At 37.1% G+C, this 24646-nt stretch overlaps 1 protein-coding gene across 4 annotated transcripts in view; it reads right to left on the bottom strand.

Moving 5' to 3' along the window:
• GIGYF2 (GRB10 interacting GYF protein 2) overlaps positions 1–24646 on the bottom strand; it is a 126199-nt gene that overhangs the window by 78970 nt on the left and 22583 nt on the right. For 3 of the 4 annotated variants that reach the window (XR_014326274.1, XM_082840840.1, XM_082840841.1), the window contains 6 exons: positions 22810–22896; positions 13208–13337; positions 12128–12223; positions 5304–5415; positions 975–1086; positions 78–118 (listed from right to left, as the gene is read on the bottom strand). Coding sequence is in view for 3 of the 4 variants with exons in the window: in XM_082840840.1 (XP_082696966.1) it covers positions 78–118; positions 975–1086; positions 5304–5415; positions 12128–12223; positions 13208–13337; positions 22810–22850 (532 nt within the window). In the remaining variant the exon portion in view is untranslated. The remainder of the gene's footprint in view (positions 1–77; positions 119–974; positions 1087–5303; positions 5416–12127; positions 12224–13207; positions 13338–22809; positions 22897–24646) is intronic. The other variant, XM_082840842.1, reaches the window with a different exon arrangement.

Here is a 24646-nt window from a genome sequence, read left to right as displayed (position 1 = left end):
TTATGTGTGAGCCTTGTTAAGAACCAGTGTCATGGAAATCCAGATAAAAATACTTCGAAACAGTAAGAAAGTCTTACCTACATCTTTTCGCCCTGGTTTTTCAAAACGTCTATCACCCCTAGAAAAGGTAAAAATAAGTTTCAAACAAATCTTGAGAGTAATACATAGACTTCCCATCTATGACACCCATTTTCCTATCTTTCTTAATAGCATTTCTTTCTTTTTCAAATTATAAAACAAATACACTGTTACTGCCTAACCTTTGGAAAATACAGAAAAGCACAAAGATGAAAACAAAAATATCCACCATCTCACCTACCAAAAGCTAGCTTCTATAGACCCAGAAATGTTATTTTTTAATTAGATACATGTTTTATTTTAGGTATCTGCTGTACAGAGCTTTATATACTGCTTTTAGAATGTGTTTTTACATATCACTAGATATTTTCAAAATTATACTAACTTTAATGGTTATATACTATTCTACTGTGTGGATACACTATTATATAAGAAACCACACTGATATTAAGCTGTTTGGTTTATTTCGCATTATTTTATATTATAAATATTATCACAGTGGACATCTTTGTACATGTATCTCTGTGCAACTGCCTTTGCTCATCTTGAAAGACTTCATATAAAGTCACAAACAGTATAGAGAAGATGCTTTGATTAACAGCAACGAACAGTAAAATGAAGATGCTTCCCACTGAGCACTAATCAAATAGCAAGTCTAATTAACTATTAAATATCCATGCTGGCACAAAAATATGAATGTATTTATCTAGAATGCTTCTTCCTTTAAATAAGGATCATTTAAACATTTCTAACATAATTGATATTCAATTAACAGCATTTTTTGAAAAGGGAAACCTTGTAACTCTACAAAGAGCCTTCTCCTCTGCAGAAAGCGGAAAAGAAATGTTTTTTACACCAAGAAACCTTTATACCAAGATGTGGATCCTTTTAGTTACCTTTCCTCCCAGCTCTGCGACCTATGCATTTCCCTGCCACCTCCTCGACCAAACACACCCTCTACTTCATCAAAGCTTCTTTGGTAGAAACCACATTCACCTCTGCCTCTGCCTGAAAATAAGAAAACAGAAAAAAATAATAGTCAGATGTCAACATCTGGCACAAGTTCAACATCAAACATTAATCTCTGAAGTTCTGTCTACATACCAAGTAGGATGTCTACATTTAAATATTTAGCAAGGCCCACTGAATCTTTACCAGTGAGACCAATGACAGCACTGAAGTAGCTAGACCACAGGAGGATAAAAAAACAAGTTAGAAAACTGTGTAAGCGTCCCAGTTCCAGTCCTGAACAAGAAATAGTATCAACATTAAGCTCCTTAATAAAAAATTCAATTGTGAAATTCTAAGATCAGTAAACCAACACTACAAATCAAACCTTTTATTGTATTATTTTCAACAAAAATGGAAGATGTGGAGAGTTTGAGAAGAGAGCAGATAAAGTACAAAAGGCAAGCACAAATGTCAAATTAATTTCTTTAACTCCAGAGAAAGGATAATTTAATTGGGTCAACTCTAAACTAACAATTTTGTGAACTAACTCCTTAAAGGATATTCCACAGCGACCAAAGGCACTCTTTCCCGTTTGCTCAAATCTTGAAGAAAAATATCAGGCAGCACTAAATATTCGAACTGCAGAGCCAGTAATAATGTGTGGATGTAGGAATTTAGAGGCTCCAGTGGCTCAAGTGTACACTGGCCTTTACTGAAAGCAATTTGATTAATCTATCAAAATTTGACTCAACAATTCTAACTAGAATTTATCCTAATAGAAATACTCGCACAAATATGCAAATATATATATACGAAGATGTTCACTGCAATTTTTAAAATAACAGAACTTAATCAGTAAAGGATTGGCTAAATAAATTGATAAAACAATTCAGCAGAACACCAGGAAGCCACAGAAGATAAAGTACTGACATTAAAAGAAATCTACATTATTCTGCTGAATGACAGAAGTATGCCCCAAAACAATACATATAAAAAAGATTCCATGCATATAAATGATATGGCTGCATAGTTAGGGTCAGGAACGATATAAATCCAAATGTTGCATCTGGGGCCAGAAGGCAGTATGCACTTTCAGCTTTATACTTTCTGTATAGTGTGAGGATTTCCCAACTAACCTGTGTGTTGGATACACCATTTGCATCCAACACACAGGTTAGAAAATTGGAGGGCAGCGAGGTGCCTAGGGATGTATTTATACCTAGATGAAATCTTAGCCATTATCCCTAGCTCAACTTCTCCCACGGTATAAAACCACCCAAAGAAAAATGATGATGAATCTTGAATAAAAGCATGAATGCATTCCAAAGCTAAATACAATTGAGTTAAATAATTGTTTCAAATATCCATGCAGTATTTCTACTTCTTGGTTATAATTCATCAAGAATTGACTCAATACAATTGTATTTCTATATGACATTATGGAATACAAAAATAATGCATAGAATTTTATGTACATAAATACCCTCTCAACTAGTCCAAGTATCAATTTCTTCATCTGTAAAATGGAAGTGGGGACTAGGGTTGAACTACAATAATCTTACCTTCCAGTTACCTTCCAGTTGTACCAACTTAACTTCAAGTCATTTTAAAGTCAATGTCCAGTTTCGTACCTCTATCCTCAGGAAATACATACATTTTATTTAAGATCCTAAAACAGTGTAATACAAACTGTTATATTACACCGGGGTGATTCCCTACAACGAGATTTTTAGGGTGAAAGAAAAAAAGTCCCCTGTCCTTTTAGAGAACAATTTTCTCAAGAAAACCATTAAGTACATAGCACCCTGGAAAAGTGTTTTATTGTGGAAACAGATGAATACGAAAAACAGCCTTCCAAAGTTGCCAGAAAAATAAGCAAACCACAGACAAAATATTTTCTGCCAGTTACGACTAGCACTGGCACCGGTCCTCCTTATGAGCCTAAAGCTTTATAAATGGGCACAAAAAAAGAATCAGATTCTAGAGCTTTCCAGCTTGTAAAATGTAAGGAACAATCTTCAAAGTACAAGGCCCATAATCATCTATAAATGTAGTCCCCATATGAAGAGGAGCAAGTAAATACAACACTGTAAATCTTTCATAAAGTTAAATTTAAATGACTGTCCTCTTGTCTGAGTTTTCACCCTATTCTTTGGGAGGATTAAAATATACTTCCTTTAATAATGATGAAGACAGTAGCTGACAGTTGTGTAGATATGCTTTACTGTTGAACATCTTAACCAGATAAATAAAAAGATGACAAATTCATGCTGTTTTCCTGTTTGTTTATTTAAATTTTACTAGTTCTCATGATATTCCGAAGTCTGGAAGTCAGTCGATTTTCACATCAAAGTTTTCTCAAGTTGGAAAGGCCCAGGATAATCATCTGATGTTAGTGCTGCCCGTGCAAAAAAAAGCCACATTAATCACTATTTATTTAACCCATAAGTTAAAATTAAGTAATAAGTGAAGAAAACAAAACCACAGATTAAAGGTCTTATGAAACCAGTAAAAAGAATCACAGTTGGGACAGTGGTGTGTTAGAAGTATTTTTCACCAAGTCAGTTCATTCATTTGACTAGTTTCACATCATTCACTCACATCAATGTTGATTAAGTCACTGCTTTTATCACAGTATCTTTTATACATGCCCCGTTTAAATTCTGAATATAAGAGTTCTATCCTATGGGGATAACCCTACACACTTCAAAGAAACCAGAAGGCAGCAAGAAATTTATCAACCCTTCATTAGTTTCTTGATATGGAATAATTTTAAAGCCTATTTAGAGAGATTGGTTGGTATTTGCAATACACAACATTGGTGGTCGCTTGAGGAACAAAACACAGCTGCTTGTGGGCCATACTTCTTAATTAATATAAGATCTCTCAATGCCATGCCCTGAAAAGCATTAGCGGCAAAGCTGCGTAAGTGCAACCTCTCCTTGCTGCCAGCTCACTGCAGAAAGACACAGGAAACACAGAAGGAGCAGGCCACAGCCATCCTCAGAACACCATCATCACACCACCGAGAAGCACAGATCTCAGATGAATTCTGGACCAACGGAACCTAACCACATGCATATGGGAGTCTAAACGGCCTGTGGACCTTCTGAAACACAACACACACATGCTTAAATCTCCGTTTTTGCCAACAACCAATTCTTCCTAAAGCACCTCTTAAAATTACAAGGTATGTTTACACTTCTGCTATGATTTAACCAACTTAGAAGTAAAAGCTCAAGTAAATATTTATATTACAAACATTAAGAATGCCCTTAAGGGGACTTCCCTGGTAGCGCAGTGGTTAAGAATCCGCTTGCCAATGTAGGGGACATGGGTTCGAGCCCTGGTCCAGGAAGATCCCACATGCCGCGGAGCAACTAAGCCTGTGCACCATAACTACTGAGCCTGCGCTCTAGAGCCTGCGAGCCACAACTACTGAGCCCAAGTGCCACAACTACTGAAGCCCTAGAGCCTGTGCTCCACAAGAGAAAGCACTGCAATGAGAAGCCCGTGCGCCACAACGAAGAGTAGCCCCCGCGCGCCACAACCAGAGAAAGCCTGTGCACAGCAACAAAGACCCGATGCAGCCAAAAACAAAATAAATTTATTTAAAAACAAACAAACAAAAAAAGAATGCCCTTAAGTAGCAGAAGATCAACGAACCCCAAATAGGGAGCAGATATCAAAGAACAAGTATATCAAAATAAGAATTATTCTTCCAAGAAAAGACACAAATCTACACAATATGAAACTACAGGTTAAATAAAGGATTACTGCATAATTTTTTTGTTGTTGTTCTACACCCTAAAATAGGTCTAGTATTGATGAGACAGCTTTTACAAATGCCTCTCTCTGGCTGGGGACACTCCTAGCACACAGCCTTATATGGCACAGACCCTGTGTCACAGAGGCCTGGCAGGGACTTGGGTGCCATTCCAGCAGCCAAGGCACTTCAGGGAGCTCTGGCTCTCAAAGTGTAAGGTCCCCTGGGGATGAGGATAATGGATATTTACCAAAGATAACTAGGACCATCTAGAATCATTCACACTCAAATCTCTTCAGCTAGAATTACCCTCCTCTACTCCAAACCAGAGGTTGTGGAATAGATACGCTGAGAAACAGTTCAGAAAACAAATGTTCAGGACATTTATTAGGCAATTAACGCCAAAGAACAGTCTTTTAAAAACCAAATATCAAAATATTTTTAAAGCGATCTCCCTAGCCTCTCTCTCCACCGTCTCCACCATTACTTGCTTCACATGAAAGCTCACCTCGCCCTCTTGAAGAACTCCGACCTCTAGGGGCCCCCACCACTGTGCCTCCTCCTCCTCGTCCTGTCAGTCGCAGGACAGCAGCACTGTTTACAGACATGGAAAAGTTTCTCTGCCAAAAAAGAGAGAAAGAAAAAAATGAATAAAACAAATAAAACTGCATGTTGTTCCTGGCCATCTCCCACTGCATCTATAAAATGGCACTTAATGACTACTAGAAACGGGAAACAATCACTACACGACCCACTAAGATGCTCCAAAACCTGATTTTAGCTGAAAATTTCAAATGAACATTTCAGATCAACAAACATTAACAACCAATACCTTACACTATGTTAGGTTCTGTGAGGAAATATTAAGCAGACAAACTCTAAATGCTGTATGTATCCGGAAGCAGACAGGATATTTATGCATCATAATACATACAGAATACTCGGTAAAAGAGATCTGGTTTGAAAGGGTCCCTTAACTACAGAAAGGTGGAAATGACAGGGAGTCGCAAAAGGTCTGAATCAACAGTATGATAAAGAAAAAAATGATCATTCTGCCTCATTCTGCTCACCACTGTGAATTAGCAACTCCAACTACTATTTAATAGAATGACAGGTATCGGGGTGAATGGGGAAGGGCAAAGTAAGAACCTACATAAGGTCAACCATCTAAACGGGTAGGGGGAGAGAATGGTTGAAAAAAATAAACAAAATCCCAATCGCTTGGTCTTTAGCCTGCACTTGCGCCCACAGTCAATCTGGAAAAGGGTCAAATACAACAACAGCAGCGGGTGGGCATCCTTCAAACATGAAGAGGGATACATGAAGACAGGAGGTCTGGGATTCAAAAATATGTTTAGTTGATACTTCTGGATAAATGGAATATACAGAGCTTAGGAAAAGGTAAAGCAAGAAGCAATTATAAAAATATTGAAAAATGATCTGTAAGATATCAAAATCCTGGGCATTTGAAGGAGAATTTCGTAAGAGAGTTCTAAACTCAGAAAATGTTGGAATATATCCTTACCTGAATACTTTCTATAAACTTAGAACCTAACAGACATCTGTGCAAAAATGCAGGTGTGGTTACAGTGTGGCAAATCCAACTTCAGCATGGCTGTAGCCAAGGGCCCTCCTGGCAAAGGGGCAAGAAGTGAGGCTTAAGAGCACACCAATCTGGTAGCAGCTACCTAAATCACAGGGAAATAGAATCCTGCAATTCAACTAATATTTTAAGTCCAAATTGTTCTCCACTGTGAAGTCCTGATTTGCTGTTCTGATTCAAGATCAATTGAAATGTGATGTCTACACCTCTTTTGAAGAAATCAACATGTAATTGGTTTTTAAAACTACTTTCATTACTGAATTTCTTGTTTTAATATATGGCTCATTTTCTCCTCATTACCTGTCATTACTTGTCTTTTTCAGAACTGCATTCAATACAATTTGTTCAGATAAATTTTAGAAACTTATCAATGGAAGTTTTTTCCTTTGACTTTTAAAGGTATATAATCATATAATCAAGTAACTTCAACACTGAAGACTTCAAATGTAACTGATAACTAAAAACTAGAGGCAGATACCAAACTTGATTAGTACTTATTTCAAACTATTTTTTAATAAAACTTAAAAAAAAAATGCTGGTTGAAACAAATGCATTAATTTACCTTTTAACACAGAGTAACCAGTGGAGTTACTGAATAATGCCTCTGGGATCACAATTAAGCAAGACTATGAAGTCCCAAAATCTAGATTAATATATTCTAAAATTAAAAAAACAGAGGTCAGAGCTAGCTGTATTATGTATACCAGGATCTGACACTGTCGAACACCTCATTACCAAAGTATTACATGTATGAAACTCAAATGCACCCATCTACGGCGTTCAGGGAAACTCTCATATGCTTTCATACATCCTCACACATCGCAGCTGAAAGTGCAAACTGGTATAATCTCTGGAAGGCAATTTCTCAAAGTATATTTAAATGTCCATACCCTTTGACACAACAATTCCTCTTCTTACACATGTGAAAAATAACATAAGCAGAAAGATTTTAACTGCAGTGCTATTTGTAAAAGCAAAAATGGCAACCAGCTAAGTATCAACCAAAAGGAGCTAATTTAAAAATCACGGCCATCTATACAGGGAATTCTGTGCAGTTGTTTAAAAAAATGAGGCTGGAACTTCCCTGGTGGTCCAGTGGTTAAGACTCCAAGCTTCCACTACAGGGGGCAGGGGTTCAATCCCCGGTTGGGGAATTAAGATCCCACATGACAAGCGGCGCAGCCAAAACATAAAAATTAATTAAATAAATAAATAAATAAATAAATAAAATGGGTAATCATGTTAAAAAAAAATGAGGCAACTCTATTTTTTAGGGTGGACCATATAAAATGGCTAATATTCAACCATTTCTGATCCAGAAAGCTACAATTTCATACAGTCAGCCTAAAATATCAATACAAAGATACAAAGCATAGCTGGAGTTAAGAGCATGGAGAGGCTAGACTGCCTGAGAGTGAATTTTGGCTCCTTTACTCAACTTCTCTGTGCCTCATTTTCCTCATCTATATAATGTGAATAGGAATCTACTTCGTGGGTTGTTGCAAGCACTTAACACATTAAGCAACAAGTATTTAGAACAGTGTCTGATACATATTAAAAGCTAAATAAGTATCTGTTATTATTTCCCAAATAGATGCTCCGGTGAAAACAGTAAAGTGTAGAACTGTATGCATAGTATGCTACCATTTATGTGTATGTGTGTTTAAAGGAATAGATGCATAGACAGTTGCAGATGTATTAAATACCCTAGGAAGGGAACACAAGAAAATGGAAACAGTGGTTATTCCTGAGGACGAATAATAGCTAGCAAGAGTCTGGTTTACTCACAAACTTGCTTTTCGCTCTATGCGCTTTGTGAATTTTGTATACACATGTATTATCTATTCAACGATGCATAAGTGATTTTCTTTGATGTCAAATAAATAAAACACACCAATCTGGTAGCAGCTACCTAAATTACAAGTGTAATGTGTAGAGTCATGCTTTTCAAACTGTGATAGACATACAGGGAAATGTCAAAACAAAGAGCAACTGGGAGATCTTATTTAAGTGTTAATTTTGTTCTAAGAAAACCTTTTACCTAGTTATATTTTATACATGCATGCACGTATATATATGTGTGTATATATATGTGTGTGAGTGTACTGGGGCGTGGGGGCGGGGGGGCGTGGGTAGTGAGGGAATGTGCACAAGCAGAAAATTACTTTGCAGTTTAAAGATAAAATATTCCCTTCAGGTAACTTCAGGAACCAAGATATGCAGCAAGAAGCTATTTTAGGTTATTAGAATTATTTACCTCCCCAATCAGAGTAATAGGGTGAATAAGTATACAAAACTCTAGTCTAGGAAGATCTAAGCAATTCCTGAACAGGTACCTGACCATCCAAAGTATACACTTCAAAATGTTAATGAACCTTTTGCCAGCTTTAAGTACTGTCCTACTCCAACATATTTTACAAAAAAGGCTACCAAGTGTCAGGAATTCCTAAATGATGCTTTTTTTTTTTTTTTTTTTGGTGCGGTATGCGGGCTTCTCACCGCTGCGGCCTCTCCCGTTGCGGAGCACAGGCTCCGGACGCGCAGGCTCAGCGGCCACGGCTCACGGGCCCAGCCGCTCCGCGGCATGTGGGATCTTCCCAGACCGGGGCACGAACCCGTGTCCCCTGCATCAGCAGGCGGACTCCCAACCACTGAGCCACCAGGGAAGCCCAATGATGCCTTTTTAAATGCTTCCAAAAATGCACCCCGATGGTCTTCTGTGATTACCATGAAAACTTCCCAATCCTTACATTAAGCCCCTGTGTTTACAGCATCCAGACCTTAACACCTTAAGATAAAACTTTTCCATTATAAAAACAAAATGAAGAGTTACTCCTTTAGTTATGCTAGAACTAATTTTGGTGTGTAGGTGTACTGCATACCTAACTTTATTCCTTTTCAATTGTTAACCAACAGTTCCCAGCTGCATTTGTTGAATAATTTTTGATTTTTCAAATGATTTGTGTAGCCCTTAGTAAATACAATTTCTTAGAAATGTTAACAGGATTTTTCTGAATGATTCAATTACTTTTTTTTTTTTTAATTAAAAGTCTATCACATTTTGGTAACTAGTAGCAAGTCCTCCTCCCTACTTATTAAAAAGCTTTTCTGGCCCATGTAGTCTCTAAGAAATCCAGGCAGTCATTTAAGGAAAAATAAAAAGAAATTATTAAAAATATTCATAAACAGTTGGAAAAATAATCACAAAAGATTGAAACTGGTATACTGAGCTATATAAAAATTAGCTTCTCGGGCTTCCCTGGTGGCGCAGTGGCTGAGAATCTGCCTGCTAATGCAGGGGACATGGGTTCGAGCCCTGGTCTGGGAGGATCCCACATGCCACGGAGCAAGTAGGCCCATGAGCCACAATTACTGAGCCTGCGCGTCTGGAGCCTGTGCTCCGCAACAAGAGAGGCCGCGATAGTGAGAGGCCCGCGCACCGCGATGAAGAGTGGCCCCCGCTTGCCACAACTAGAGAAAGCCCTCGCACAGAAACGAAGACCCAACACAGCAAAAATAATTAATTAATAAACGCCTACCCCCAACATCTTCTTAAAAAAAAAAAAAAATTAGCTTCTACATTAAAAAAATCATAAATGAAATCATATGCAATTAAAAATTTAGAAAATTTAACAGGTTAGGGTTAGGGCTAGCTCAAGAAAAAGATTTCTATCCAAAAGAAAAACTGGCAAAGACAAGAACAAAAAATTAAAAGAAATATAAATGCAAACATGAGAAACTCTGCACTAGGGAAAGAAATGCAAAGTAAAACAACGGAAGAATATTTTATCCAAATCTGCAGAGAATTTTTTCAATAAAAACAATGTTTGAAGTATAGAACAAAGCTTAGTATACACCATCACCTGCACAAAAAGGGGGAAAACATATTTACTTGGAAAAACACACAAGAAGCTGCTAACACTGGCTGCCTTTCGGAAAAGGAGACAGGTGGCTGGGGGAAAGGATGGGAGAGAGATTTTCTATTATATACTGTTCTGTAAATTTTGATTTTTAAACCATATGATTTACTGCTTATTCAAAATAATTAATTAATAAATAAAAATACTGAACGTGGCAAAAGTAATGGTAAAATGCTACAGGTATGGCAGCAGTGAAACAAAACAAATATCCTCATACAAAGTTTCTTGAAAATAATTTAGCAGTATGGAGTGATTTGCTTTTATTTCCAAACTTTCAATTCTAATCAGCTGATCTATATGTCTATCCTTAAGCCACAGTTTTCATTACTGTAGCTTTGTAGTAAGTTCTGAAACTGGAAGTATAGGTCCCCAGCTTTGTTCTTCTTTCTCAAAATTGTTTTAACTACTTAGGGTCCCTTGCAATTCCACATGAATTTTAAGATCAGCTTGTCAGTTTCTACCCAAAAAGCCACTGGGATTTTGACGGGGATTGTACTGACAGTAGATCGATTAACAATATTAAGTCTTCCATGGCTTAATAAATGCTGATGCCTTTCCACTTATCTAGGCTTTAATTTCTTTCAACAGTGTTTTATACTTTTTATGTAAAAGTTTTATACCTCCTTATTCTTAAGTATTTTGTTTTATTTTTATTTTTGGCTGCGTTGGATCTTCGTTGCTGCACGTGGGCTTTCTCTAGTTGCGACCAGCGGGGGCTACTCTTCGTTGCAGTGCACAGGCTTCTCATTGCGGTGGCTTCTCTTGTTGCGCGTCACAGGCCCTAGAGCACGCGGGCTTCAGTAGTTGCGGCATTTGGGTTCATTAGTTGTGGCGCTTGGGCTCTAGGGCGCATGGGCTTCAGCAGTTGTGGTGCATGGGCTCAGCAGTTGTGGCTCGAGGGCTTAGGTGCCCTGCAGCCTGTGGGATCTTCCCTGACCAGAGATCAAACCCGTATCCCCTGCACAGCAGGTGAATTCTTAACCACTGCACCACCAAGGGAAGTCCAACCAAGTATTTTGTTTTTAATACTACTGTAAATGGAGTTGTTTTCTTAATTTCCTTTGTGAACTGTCCATTGCTAGTGTACAGAAATACAACTGACTTTTGTGTACTGATTCTGTAGCATACAACTGTGCTGTATTCACTTAGTACACTATAAAAGGACAAACACAAAATGTGCTACTTTCTAGCCCAAAACTCTAACTTTCTCACAATATCATTTAAAAAATTGGTGACAGGGCCACAACTACTGCAGCCCGCATGCCTAGAGCCCATGCTCCACAACAAAGAGAAGCCACCGCAAAGAGAAGCCTGCGCACCACAACGAAGAGTAGCCCCTGCTCGCCGCAACGAGAGAAAGCCCATGTGCAGCAATGAAGACCCAACACAGCCAAAAATAAATAAATAAATTTATTAAAAAAGAAAAAATTGGTGCCAGAAGAGCACATTTTTAAGCACATTGTAAGCTGAAGATCTACATTTTCCTTTAATGGTAAGAACTGGTAAAAAAATTGGTGAGAATTCATGTTTTGCAGAACTGAAAAACTACATGTTTCTGAAAAGAAGGCCCTCTCCCTCAAAAAATAACTTTCTCTCTACTCAAATCCATCTCCTTACACTCAACAGCTTCAGATCTAAAGCAGAATCTAGTCAACTAAGAGAGGCATCCAAACACCAAGAAAAGAGTAAGAAGGAAGCAGATCTGGGGGAATGGAGGACACTCCTTAGCGCCTAAGTAGGAACTTCACATTTTCATGCCTCAGTGGGAAGGAACAAGGGTTTGACTGAAGCTCAAAGGTGGACACAAACCTGTTCTTCTTCTGTAAAGGGTACAAGAGCCAACGGCGGCAGGGGTTCCTCCTGTAGGATAGGCAGAAATTCTTTATCCAGAAGGTCTGAAGGTATCTGTTTGACCAAACACATGACCAAGAGATTAATGCTATCCCTCCAATTACAAGAAGATAAAACAAGAAAATATTCTTTGATTCACCTGTTGCTGATTATTAAAAATATGGATTAAAGCTTATTCAGACACAATTAATATTCTGAAAGGGTCAAACATTAAAAACCCCAGTCACTCTCCCTGTCCTCCCATCAGACGACCACTCTCAGATTTGATATACAGCACTCACTCTGGTATTCCAGAGTGCGCATTTAACTCAAAGCACAAGGTGGTAAGGAGAGTTTTACAAGCAACTGTATCTATCCTAAGCAACCATCATTAAAATTTGATTCTTAATCCATAAAATTAAAAAGAAAGTATACTTAAAAAATAGAAAATGTTATTTCTCACTAGTCAGGTAATGAAAGTGTATTTTATATAAAGTAGAAACTAATGCACCATTGTAAAGCAATTATACTCCAATAAAGACATTTAAAAAAAAAGAAGTGTATCTTATACTGTTTGAGTTTTGATCATTTATAAGTAACACAAATGTGGTGTCACATTTTAAGATTTTGTCCCCACTGAAAATTTTATATTTAACTCAAAAGAAAAGAACAAGAGAAGCATCTGCCCTTCTCACTCCTAACTTCTAACTGGAAAGAAGAATAAGAGATGCAATAAAGAGAGAAGAGAAAAATTCTTCCTTTCTCAGCCATCATACTGGGATAGAAACAGAGATTCAGAGGAAATTAGTTAGACAAAGCATTAAGTCCTGACTACTCTCCTGTTTTCATGAAGCTTTCTACTCCTGTAATGAAATGTTAGGTCTTCTCTAAAAAAATAGAGTATGTAACATTTAGAAGAGCCTCTGTAAACTATTGCAGGTTTCAAAGCAGGAAAAAAAAAGGTAGAGAGAAAAACCATGGCTGTTTCATATATCAGCACATAACTGTACATAACCTGAAATCTTATTCATAATTCTGAACTCTTTCCTACTTTCTTACCTTGTTGTCTTTAAGGAAAAGTGCTAACATTTCTTCTCTGCCATAACGATAGTCTGCTAATTTATACTTCGGCAATGCTGGAGAAAGAGGAGGGGATGTAATACTCCCACCACTGGACAGAGCTCGGAGCCTAAAATAGTAGACAGAATATAAAATGAAGTGTCAAATATTCTGGCAGTAAGGACTTTTTATTTTCATATACTATAAAAGTTTTATAAAATAAAAAAGAACAAAAAAACCCCTATTATCTCAAAGTATCCAAGATTTTAGCTCTAATACAACCTGCTATAATAGCTCACTAAGAAAACAGCTCATTGAGAAATAACTAGACAACCATTTGAAAATTCCTTAACTAGAAAGTATCGTGGCATGTCTGTGAGAAGCTTAGGGGGTGAGATGGGGACACCTTTTTCCAAACTATAAAAATAACATATAATTAAAACAAAAGTCATGTATCACCTTACACCCACTAGATTAATAAAAATTAATAAATCTGACAATACCAGTTGTTGGTAAGGATGAAAAACAATGCAAATTCTCAAGTAGTATTTGTGGGATTATAAACTAGAACAGCCACTTCAAAGAATGATTTGCTAATATTTAACAAAGTATGCTACACAAAAGAAAAAGCAAGATACAGAAGCTTATAAAAAAGATAATACTTTTATATATGCCCACAATATTTCATAATTCACTTTTAATGAAAGCAATTAGTGATCAGTATAGAGAATTTAAAAATGCAGTGAAAAAAGTGCAGTACAAGGAGAAAAAATATAAAAGCCATATTTACTAAGAAAAAAAGTAAAAATATACTTCGAGCTGATAATAGCAGCTGCCTCTAAGGAATGGAACTGGGAAAAGAGAAACATTTTAATTTTATAATAAGATGCTTTTCTTTTAAAAAGGAGCGGGGTGCGGGGGAGAACCTCAGCAAAAAAATGGCAAGAGTATGATCGTACTGCAGCACTGCATCAACTAGCAAGTGGGAAAACTACCATCAGGAGTAGCTGATTATCTGGGAGTGGCCCAAAGTTCTATAAAGTAATAGATAACAAGGGTAAAAGGGACCACGGTACTGCAATGCAGTAGTTTAGCACAAAGGAAAATTCAACAGAAGCATTAAAATATATCCCCCAAATTGCTAAGCTTTATTGACAAAAAAGGGGAGGGGAGAATGGTCTACAAATTATACATTAAAAAGTGTGAAGGCCAAGCATAGTAAATACTTGCACATTGTTCAAAAATGGCAGAAAAAAACAGTATGTACATAGTTAATATATAAAATGTGCTTACATGTAGAAAGCAATACCAAAAAAAAAAAAAAAAGGAGTATGCATTAGTAAAGTGAGACTCTAGGGTTTTGTTTTTTATTTCAATGTTTCTGTCTTCTCTTTCCACTTATTTTTTAATGTTTTACTATGGACAATTTTGAACATACATAAAAGTACCAAGAAGAATATAGCAAACTGCCATGTACCCGTCGCCCAGTCCCAGTCCATATTGCTCCTTCTGCAGCACCATCTAACCATCCTTTAATACTATTTTGAAGGAAATCTTTGGCTTTCAAGATTTTTGAGGCAAATTATTTTCAAGTTTTGAGAAAATCTTTTGAAGAAAAGTTATCTCATCTGTAAATATTTCAGAATGTTCTCTCTAAAAGATAAGGATTTTTCTTTTAAGTCTCGATTTTGCTGATTTTATCCCTGTGATATAGTTTAACATGTTTCTCTGTTCTCTGCATTTCATGTAAATTGGTGACTGGATGCAGAGTCCTGATCAGACCTGGCAAGACTACTTCCACGTGGTGGTGTGTTATTCCATCAGGAGACACATACTGCCTGGTTGGTTCTGCGAGGCTAAGCAGTCCCTGACGACCAAAGCTTAGATCCTTATGTTCACTAAGGTTGCAAAGTGACTTTATCATTTCTTCTTTATTTGCTAGCTTGAACAGTTCTACAAAGAGAAACTTCCCTCTTACACTATTTGGTATTACCTAAGAGGATATATAGCTCATATAAGAAAGGAAGGAAAAAGCCTTCATTCTTCCTTTTCACTTATTAATTTTCAAAATAATGACTTGGTTCACTAACATCCTCCAGTAGTAACAAATTATTTTTTATTAATGTATTTCAGTTCACTGCAATTATTCTTAGCAATACTCAAACTATCTCATATTTGCCCAGTGGGAGAGGCTTCAGGTTGGCTCCCAAGTCCTTCTGACCCAACCCTAGTAGTCTTTAACAGCTTCTTTTCTATCTGGTATGTCAAATGTTCCAAAATCAGCTTATTTCTTGCCTCAGACTTAGAATCACCATTTCACCAGAGAGTCTGATCCTCTTTAGTAATATATATATTAAGACACAATCTGGGTGCGAGCAGTGTTCACTGCTACTGGGTTGGTCTTTCAATTTTCTTTCCAATTATTCTTGGACTCAGAGGTCACTGAGTCTAACTCCTACAAGACAGGTTAAACAAACCAGTAAGAAAACAACATGCCCACGAAGGAGTGATCCAACCACTGCTGAAGGACCTTCCGGTACAGTGGTTTGCGTCAAATTCATGTACATTTGAGCTCTTTCCTGAGAAAGTGGAATTAATATCCACTAAGAACTGAAGCTGGGAACGTTACACATACATTACCCCATTTAAGTTCCACAACAACCCCAATAGAACAGATGAGAAAAATGAAGCCAAGGAGTTAAGCAATTTGCCCACAATCACCACCAGCAGAACAGAGTCCAAACTAGGTTTTTATGACTAAAAAGACCAAAATCTTTCCAAATTTTTATTTAAAATAGCCACGGTTTATTCTGCCAAAAATTAATTTTTAAATATATATACATATATATAATTAATATATAATTTTAAAATATCTTTCTTATACTGAGTCAATAAATATGCGCCCCAAGAGTTTCTACCACTAGAGGGCACATCTAAGCGCTCTTCCAAGTGAAAATCATCCCAGTATTTGCAGTTATTTCATCTCACCAGAGACTTTCCCTCTCACTCCCCAACATCCCTAATTTCATCTGCTCCTCACAAGGTTTCAAATCCACCCACAAACCCCACCGGCTTTCCATGCCTGTGAACTGAACACTTCTTATAGGCATCAGACCTAAAAAGTAACACGACCAGAATGCATACTCAAGAGATTCCTCTAGCTACTGTGAAGAGAACAGACCAAGGCAGGCTGAGAGTAATTCAAACTTGGAGAAGACGGTAGCCTGAATCAGGATAATGGCTGTGCTATACTAAATAATTAACAAACCCTATCCCAAGTCTTCCTTCACCTACAGATATCTGGAAAAGCTAAAACATATGTGGATAATGTCTCTCCCTAAAAATCCACCAGTGACCTTTAACTCTCCTAGGATCTTGCGCCATACAACCCTCTCTTAGAAATTCAACCCTTCCCTATTGGCTTTCCCCTCATCTCTAAATATATCTAATAGTGATTTGTTTAAAACTCCTCTAATGTAGCATCCCTCTCTACCTATGCAGCACTGGTCATCTTTCCTCTTCATTTCAGAGACATCTCCACATTCTCACTTCCCAATCACTTCAAAACCCAGCACAACCTGGCTTCTCCCCTACCACTCTACTGCTCTAGAAAGTTCAGTAACCTCAACACCAGGCCCAAGTGAAATTTCTCTACCCTTACCATCTTCATCTTCCTATAGCCATATGGAGATCTGTTTAACACAGGAGGCCCAGTGCTACTCCTAGTAGTACTAGTAGTAACTGATAGGTAGCAGCAGCAGGGCTGTCTAAAAGCCCCCCGGTACTCCACAGTCCTCACTTGTTAACTGTTGTCCAAAATCCAAACTTCAGCTTAAAAAAGTAATTCAGAATTTCAATGTAGATGTGTGAAGACACACGAATCAAAAAGCACTTCTGTGTAAGTTCACAATTCTCAATTCCAGCTCTGACTCTTCACTAGAGAGTAGGGTTTTCTTATTCAACCACTCAGAGCCCTTAAAGTTTATCATATCCAAAACCCTACTTATCAGTTTATTCATCCCAACCTCCTTCATCACCTGTATTCCCAAAGGCAAGTAAGGATACCACCATCTACTCAGCCACTGGATTAAGAGTCTGGAAATCATCCTTTACTCCTCACCTTCTATCCATTTCCCATAACCAATTACAACATCCCACCAGTTTTAAATCCTGTATCTCTCAAACCATCCCCTGATCAAGTAACCTATTATTGTTCACACTTTTATTTCTTACCTCGACTGCTGCAGCGGCACCCTAAACTTAATTAGTCATAGTCCATCCTCCACACTACTACCAGTTATTTATTTCAAATGCAAATCTGAATAAAACACTCCCTGCTCAACAATTCTTCACTGGTACACAATGATCAAATAAAATCCAAAGCTTCTTAACATAAAAGGGCTACCTGTAAGCTCTTCTCTCCCACACTTCACATTACAGTAAAGGCAAATGTCTTGGAATTCCCCTCTTAAACCTACACTTTCCTGTCCCCTTGTCTTTACACATGCCTTTTCTATCTGGAATATTTTTTCTAATCTAGTATTTTTTTCACCTGGGGTGTGGAGGGGACTGCCTGGAAGCAGACAGATTAAGTGGAAAGGAGGAAAGGAAAACAACAGAGACAATGAGGAGGATGGGGGTTGGAAAGAGAGCGGTAGGAGGGAAAGGAGAGAAATCTACACACAAGTATCTGCCCAATGTTCATGGAACTAATTGTCTAGTGGGAAAAAAAGCTAATAAACAGTCATACAAATAGAGAGCTAGTGAAGGATTCTGGAGAAAACTTGATCCAATTTACATTTTAAGATTACTGTGGCTGCAGTGGGGAGAGCAATTAGAAGAAAGAATGGAAGCCGGGAAACATCAGAAGGCCACTCCTTATAGTTTATGTCAGAGATGATGCTGGCTTACACTAGGGTAGAGGCAATGAAGATGGAAAGAAATGAATGGATTCAAGAGATATTTTAGAGGTAGAACTGACCCAACATTGTGGTGGAATAGACATAGGGATACAGAAGTAAAAGAAAATATCCAGGATAACTCCAAGACTTCTGGCTTGAGGAAAGGGGCACACTGTGGTATTAAGATGAAATAAAAGAAGAAATTTAAAAGAGCAAAATTCATAAGCTCAGTTTTGGAAAACTATGAAGGATGAGATGCCTACAGGCATCAAATGAGCAGCTGAATATCCTGTACTGGCATTATACTCCCTTTACAGCACTGACATTACTGTGAAATTATTTAGTGTCAGCTTCCCCACTAAATAATTCAAAAGTAGGTACCATGTCCTTTATCCTTGTTGCCTCAGCACCTAACCCAAGACATAAAACATATGAGGCACTTGATAAAATGTTTTCTAAACAACTTTTAATATTCTCTTCTAAAATACACCCTAGGATAACATCTAATTTACCATTCCTTCAGATGGCAGTTATCTTTTACTCTTTTTGCAAACTGGGACTATTAATGCATTCCATCCCCTAGAACATCTCTCATTTTCTCCACAATTCCACAAAGATCATGAATAGTAACCTAGCAATCTCAGGTTTGAATTCTCTTGCCCCCATATCCCCCACCCTAAGACTTGAATCATTCAATATTTATTTACTAAGTACCTACACTAGCTAAACAATGGGTTTACCAAAATTGAGAAATACAGTGCCTTTCTTAATGGAATTAGTTCTTTTCTGAGTAAGGTAAACACATATAAAGAGACACAGTACAAGGTCATAACTACTTTAACATAGGTCTAAACAAAGTGCTTTGGGAAAAACAAAAGTGCCTCATTCATTTTTGCAAGGAAAGACCTGGGGATACTTCCTTAAGGCCATGGAGATGAGACAGAAATACACCAAATGAGGTTCCTTGGCTCCTTCCCCATAAAGCCAGGTAACTGTCTGCAATTATTCATTCTGCTATAATAAATTCCTTTATTATCCAGACTTATCTAAGTAGATTTTGAATGCTCAAAATAAAAATAATAAATAAGTAAAAATCCCAAAATAAAGCAAGTTACAATGAATTTGTCTTGCTTTTTAAAAATGTCTTGAAGTATACAATTATTTGCAAACAAGAAAGAATATGAGGATACAAACCAAAATATTAACAATGGTCCTTTGGGTGGCATGATTAAGGGTAATTTAGATCTTTTCTTTCTCCTTTTGTACTACTGCTTCCTCCAAGGTTTTATGGAATGAGCGTGAATTATTTTACTACTGGGACTAACAACAAAAAAATTCTTTAAAATCCTAAATCTACTAGATTTAGAACTAAAAAAAATTTTTCTTCAAGGTGGTACTCTGTGTTCTGTCAAGGGTGAAGTAAACAGACAGGGAATGGGAATTAAATTCATACAATCCTTCTTGTGGTCAGTCTGTCCATATATCATCCAAAGCCTTAACAATTAAACTTTTGATTTAATAATTCCATTTCTAAGATATTACTCCAAAGGAAGTAATCAGCAACACAAAAAGAACTGTTCAAGGATGTGTATACATACTGACAATAGCAAAATATTAAAAACAACTTTCCTTTCCAACAATTCACTCATTCATTTAACAAATATGTATTGAGTACCTACTATGTGCCAGGCACTGGAGATACAGCAATGAACAAACAGTACAAAATCGAGACCAAAGTACTTGCCCTCGAAGGAGCGCACAGTCTAGTGGGGGCTGGAGGATGGAATATAAATAATAAAGAAAATAAGTAAAATATTTGGCATGTTATATTTTGATATAGACCATGAAGAAAAAAATTAAACAGGAAAAGGGAGGTAGGGAGTAAGGGGAGTTGTTATACAGGTGGTCAGAAAACATCTAAGGTGGTAATATTTGAGTAAAGTTTTAAAGTGACTCTTGTTTTATACCTAAAAAATGATTTACTCCTCCATTAAATCTATCTCACTCTTTTAAAAACTGCTTTGGTAATTACGTAATACATTTCTTTATCCTAAATATAAAGATACACTAAGACCTAATGATTCTTCCAGACCTACCTTAAAAAGTCCATGCTTATGGTCATTCATGGTCTGTCCCTAGCACAATTTTCAATGCTCTCCCATCTTCACTATTGTCAAATAAATCTCTTCCTTTTATACATCACTTACTGAACATTATGTTTTACACCATTATAAAAATGATGACCTTAGTAGAAAGAATATAGTATCACTAAATGTTTCTGTATGGTTCAGTTACACACAGATTCAGTGTAATCACTCTAAACTTTGATTCTCAAGTTATTCTGGACACAGCTCCTTACCTCAAGTTTCACAATGAATGTAATGTTTACATGCAGAAAAAACACAGCGGCAGTCTCCATTCATACTTCTAGATCAGGGTTACCTGAGTTACTTCAAGGTCTCATATATTCCCTTTGCCAGAAGAAATTTTGAAAGATGGTGCAAAGAAGGCAGTGTGCCTACTTAGACCTTTGCTCCTCAGTTTATCAGCATTTCAGATGACTAAGGGAAGCCTCCTAAATTCTAATGCCTGCAGGGTAACAGAGGTAACAGTTAGGTAAAGCTACTGCTTAAGCATGGGACTGGTAACTTTCCTCTGCTAAAGCTACGTCAATTCAAATTTTGTGTAAAACACTGGGCTGATCAAACAAAACTTCAGAGTACCGATGAAAAGGATGTGTAAGACGCTACTGATAGACTGGGTCAATGAATGACTCACTGAAATGACTTTGGGAACCCATGGTTTAGGACAGGGGCCAGCAAACTTTTTTTTGTAAATGGCCAGAGAGTAAATACTTAAGCTTTTTGAGCCAGATGGCCTCTGTTGTAACTACTCAACCTTCCACCAGTGTGAAAACAGCCAGATACTATGGAAACAAATGAGCGTGGCTGTGTTTCAACAAAACTTTACAGTCCCGTGGCCGTAGTTTGTCAACCCATTCAGCATGAAGTTAAATGTGTAATGATTCTAAAACATCACCAGGAGTGCATTTTTTTCCTTTTGTTTTAGCTAAATTCCTGGTACTGTCTCTCATTGTTATTTCTTAATAGAGGGATACTGGAAGAAGAAAAAAAAACTACCTTAAATTAGCTGACAATTTTAATCATGTTTTTACAAAGAAAGAGACAAGAGAGTGTGTAAATACAAAAGAGCAGCAGTTACAAATTCTAGATGAAGGCAGAGAAGCTGCACACAAAATGCTTTACAAAGTGGGCTATACGAATTTAAAGCCACCTGGTAAGATGTGAATAAAGTTTTAGCTATAAGAATGTTCATCAACAATATTTTTATAATAATGAAGAACTGAGAGCAGCCTGTATGTGCTGCATCTAGAAGACTAGTTGAATAAATGATGCAACCATTTAAAGTAACAGGAAATATTTATTGATAAAAAAAGATATTGCTGATGTGGTTCTTTTTTAAATGCAGGTTACAAAACGGAATGTACGGTATGATCCCATTTTTGTGAAAATAAATGTATATTTACACAAATAAGCATACACAAAACTACCTAGAAGGATACACCAACCTATTTACAGTGGTTACCATGGACAGTGAAATTATGGTGATTATATCTTCTTCTGGATTACTTGTAATTTCTAATTTTTCTAGAAGTATATACTGATTTGGTAATAAGAACTAAAAAAGGTGCAGAATTACTTAGGGCAACATTTCCAAAATAAACTCCCAAAGTACATAAGTTGCATCAGTTCTTAGAATTTCAAATAGTGATTTCTCCTCAGTCTCCAAATGCTAGCTATAAGGGCCAAGAAAACTTAGGAAATACACATAAAAAGAAATGCATATAATAAGGTAAGTTAATAAGAGTCCTCAAATAGGGAGTCACTACAGGAAGTCTGGATCATTTATCAAACCACCACCACCTAAACAATCAAGAATATTTAAGAGACTATTCCAATTTATCTATTTTATATACTGCCTCTGGTTCCAACGTTTGAATGGAAAAAGCAACTATCATTATTCACACCACTGATAAGAGGATCTTCAATCACCAACTTTGGGGGGAAAGGAAGAAGGGGGGAAAAAGTCACACTACAAGGTGATGGATCTCAAAATTCCATGAGAATTCCATATTCGGGGTCCAAACATATCTGTAAGAGACTCAAAGGTCAATTAATTATTATGGAAATGCTAACCCGATCCTAAATGGGATGTTAATAGCCAGTGTAATTCTGGATCACCTGCCTAGCCCATCAATAAAATAAAACTCAAATAATAATTTAATAAAAACTATTTTTTCAAATGAGTCTATGAATAGCCCTCACAAACAAACATTGTAGCAGAAAGCATACACACATAAAAATGTTACAATTATATAAAGTTATATATGCACCTAGATAAGGGCTCAAGCACAAATAATTTACTAGGGTGGTGGGACTCGGGGGAGTTTTAAATCCATTATCATTACACAATCAAAACAGGAAGATTTTTTAATAAAGTATAAATGCGGTCACTAAGCAAATATAACTTATTCCTAGACTAGCTATACTGTTTCCAAGCAGGCACATAAAGCAAAGTCTCAAAAACATGCACATTTTATAAACCCCCCAACACGGGCACAAACACCTACTACTGTGCTAGTCATCCAATATCGAACAGGATGAGATTCTGAAAACTCACCATTCGGGCCCAAAGTTCAGCGTCTGCGTTTCCGCTGCCATTCTTTTCCGTATGTTTACAATAGATTTTTATTTGAGGAGAAACCTGTTAAAGAGAAAAATATCTCCATACAGTTGGTCAAGACTAAATGCAGAATTCCAGCCCAGAAAGTATAGTTAGGGAGTGTGTTCTGCTTGTGGCTCCTCTCAACCAGTCACCCAGAATGAGGTCTCTTAATCCCTATTTATAACAATATAGCAGGCAAAGTAAAAATGAATAAATCCACCTTTACATCCCAATTCACCATCTTTTTATGTTTACGTGGGGAAAGGAGGCATGGTACAAGATGATGCTGGTGAGATAGGTGGTAGAAGACCATGCAGGGCACTGGAGACCAAATTAAGGATTTCTTTTTTTAGCCTTCGAGCAATGGGGAGGGAATGAAGGGTAACAGATTTACATTTTAATTTGTGTTACTCCCTTGCAATGGCTCTCCCATCACCATGAGGTGTATCAAAGATTCTCCTTACCTATCTCACAGCTTCCGCCACAACTCTCCTCTCCCCACTGTCTGCTTAGCCCTTTACACTCTAGTGATTCTTTAAAAGTTACCTTGGACCATCAAGTTAAAATAAGCTAACCAATTTCATGAGTGATCCTTCAAGAGCAATTTCAAGATATCAGATCTTTAAGTGAAGTAAGTCAGAAAGGGAAAGACAAATACTGTTTATTACTTATAAGTGGAATCTTTAAAAAGCCAAACTCATAGAAACAGAGAGCAGAGTGGTGGTTACCAGGGGCGGGGGGTGGGGGAAATGGGGAGATATTGGTCAAAGGTACAAACTCCAGTTATAAGATTAACAGGTTCTGGGGAATCTAATGTACAGTGTGGTGATTATAGCTAATAATACTGTATTGTATACCTGAAAGTTGCTAATAATACTGTATTATATACCTGAAAGTTGCTAAGTTGCTAAAAAGAGTTTCTTTTTCACAAAAAACGAAATGGTAATTATGTGATAGGATGGAGGTGTTAGCTAATGCTATGGTGGTAATCATTTTGCAATATATAAATGTAGCAAATCAACACATCTGACACCTTAAACCAACACAATGTTATGTCAATTATATCTCAATAAAGCTGAAAAAATATGACATGAGAGTTTAGAAAACAGAAAATACTGTAAACATTGTAACATACTGTTAATATGTCCAAGATGTATCACATCGCCCTGATTGTTGCTGTTTAAAAGATCTAAAAACAATAAACTAGAAATTGGTCTAAAACACAGAAACGGCAAAGTAAAAATGTGCTAACGTCCAGAATCAGCTATTTATCTGCCCTCTTCCTGGAAAGTATTTCTGGCCCCGTGTCAACTATGTGGGTTCCAAGGAGATTCCCATGTTCTTACTTAACCCTGATTACCTTTTGCCTGGCCAGACAAGCGTGCACACCAGACCCAAGCTGAGATCAACCTAGTGCCCTCCCCACCTCATACTGATGATTCCAAAAAAACATAAGGCATATGGTTTTTCACACTTTAAACTCTCTGGAACTGGAATGCATCTTCATCAGTGCCATGCTACAACTGCTACCGGCCCACAAGGGAAGCTGGGTCACAGCCATCATTGTCCGCACAAGGGTGAAACATGGTCAGAGCCGCTCCTTATCGTCATCCTTGTACCCGATTTTAAGTGCTGCTTAAAACACCTTCAAAAAGATCATGCTATGATTCTAAATTGAAACGTACTGTGTAACAGAAAAGAAAGCAAATACAGCAATAGGATATTAGTGAAGTAACTCTTCATCACTGGAGGAATGATTGCAAGTGCTTTGCAGAACCTAAGAAAGGAAAAA

Source organism: Leucopleurus acutus, assembly GCF_964270905.1.
Source record: "Leucopleurus acutus genome assembly, chromosome: 6".
NCBI classification, from domain to species: domain Eukaryota; kingdom Metazoa; phylum Chordata; class Mammalia; order Artiodactyla; family Delphinidae; genus Leucopleurus; species Leucopleurus acutus.
This window is presented reverse-complemented; position numbering and strand designations above follow the sequence as displayed.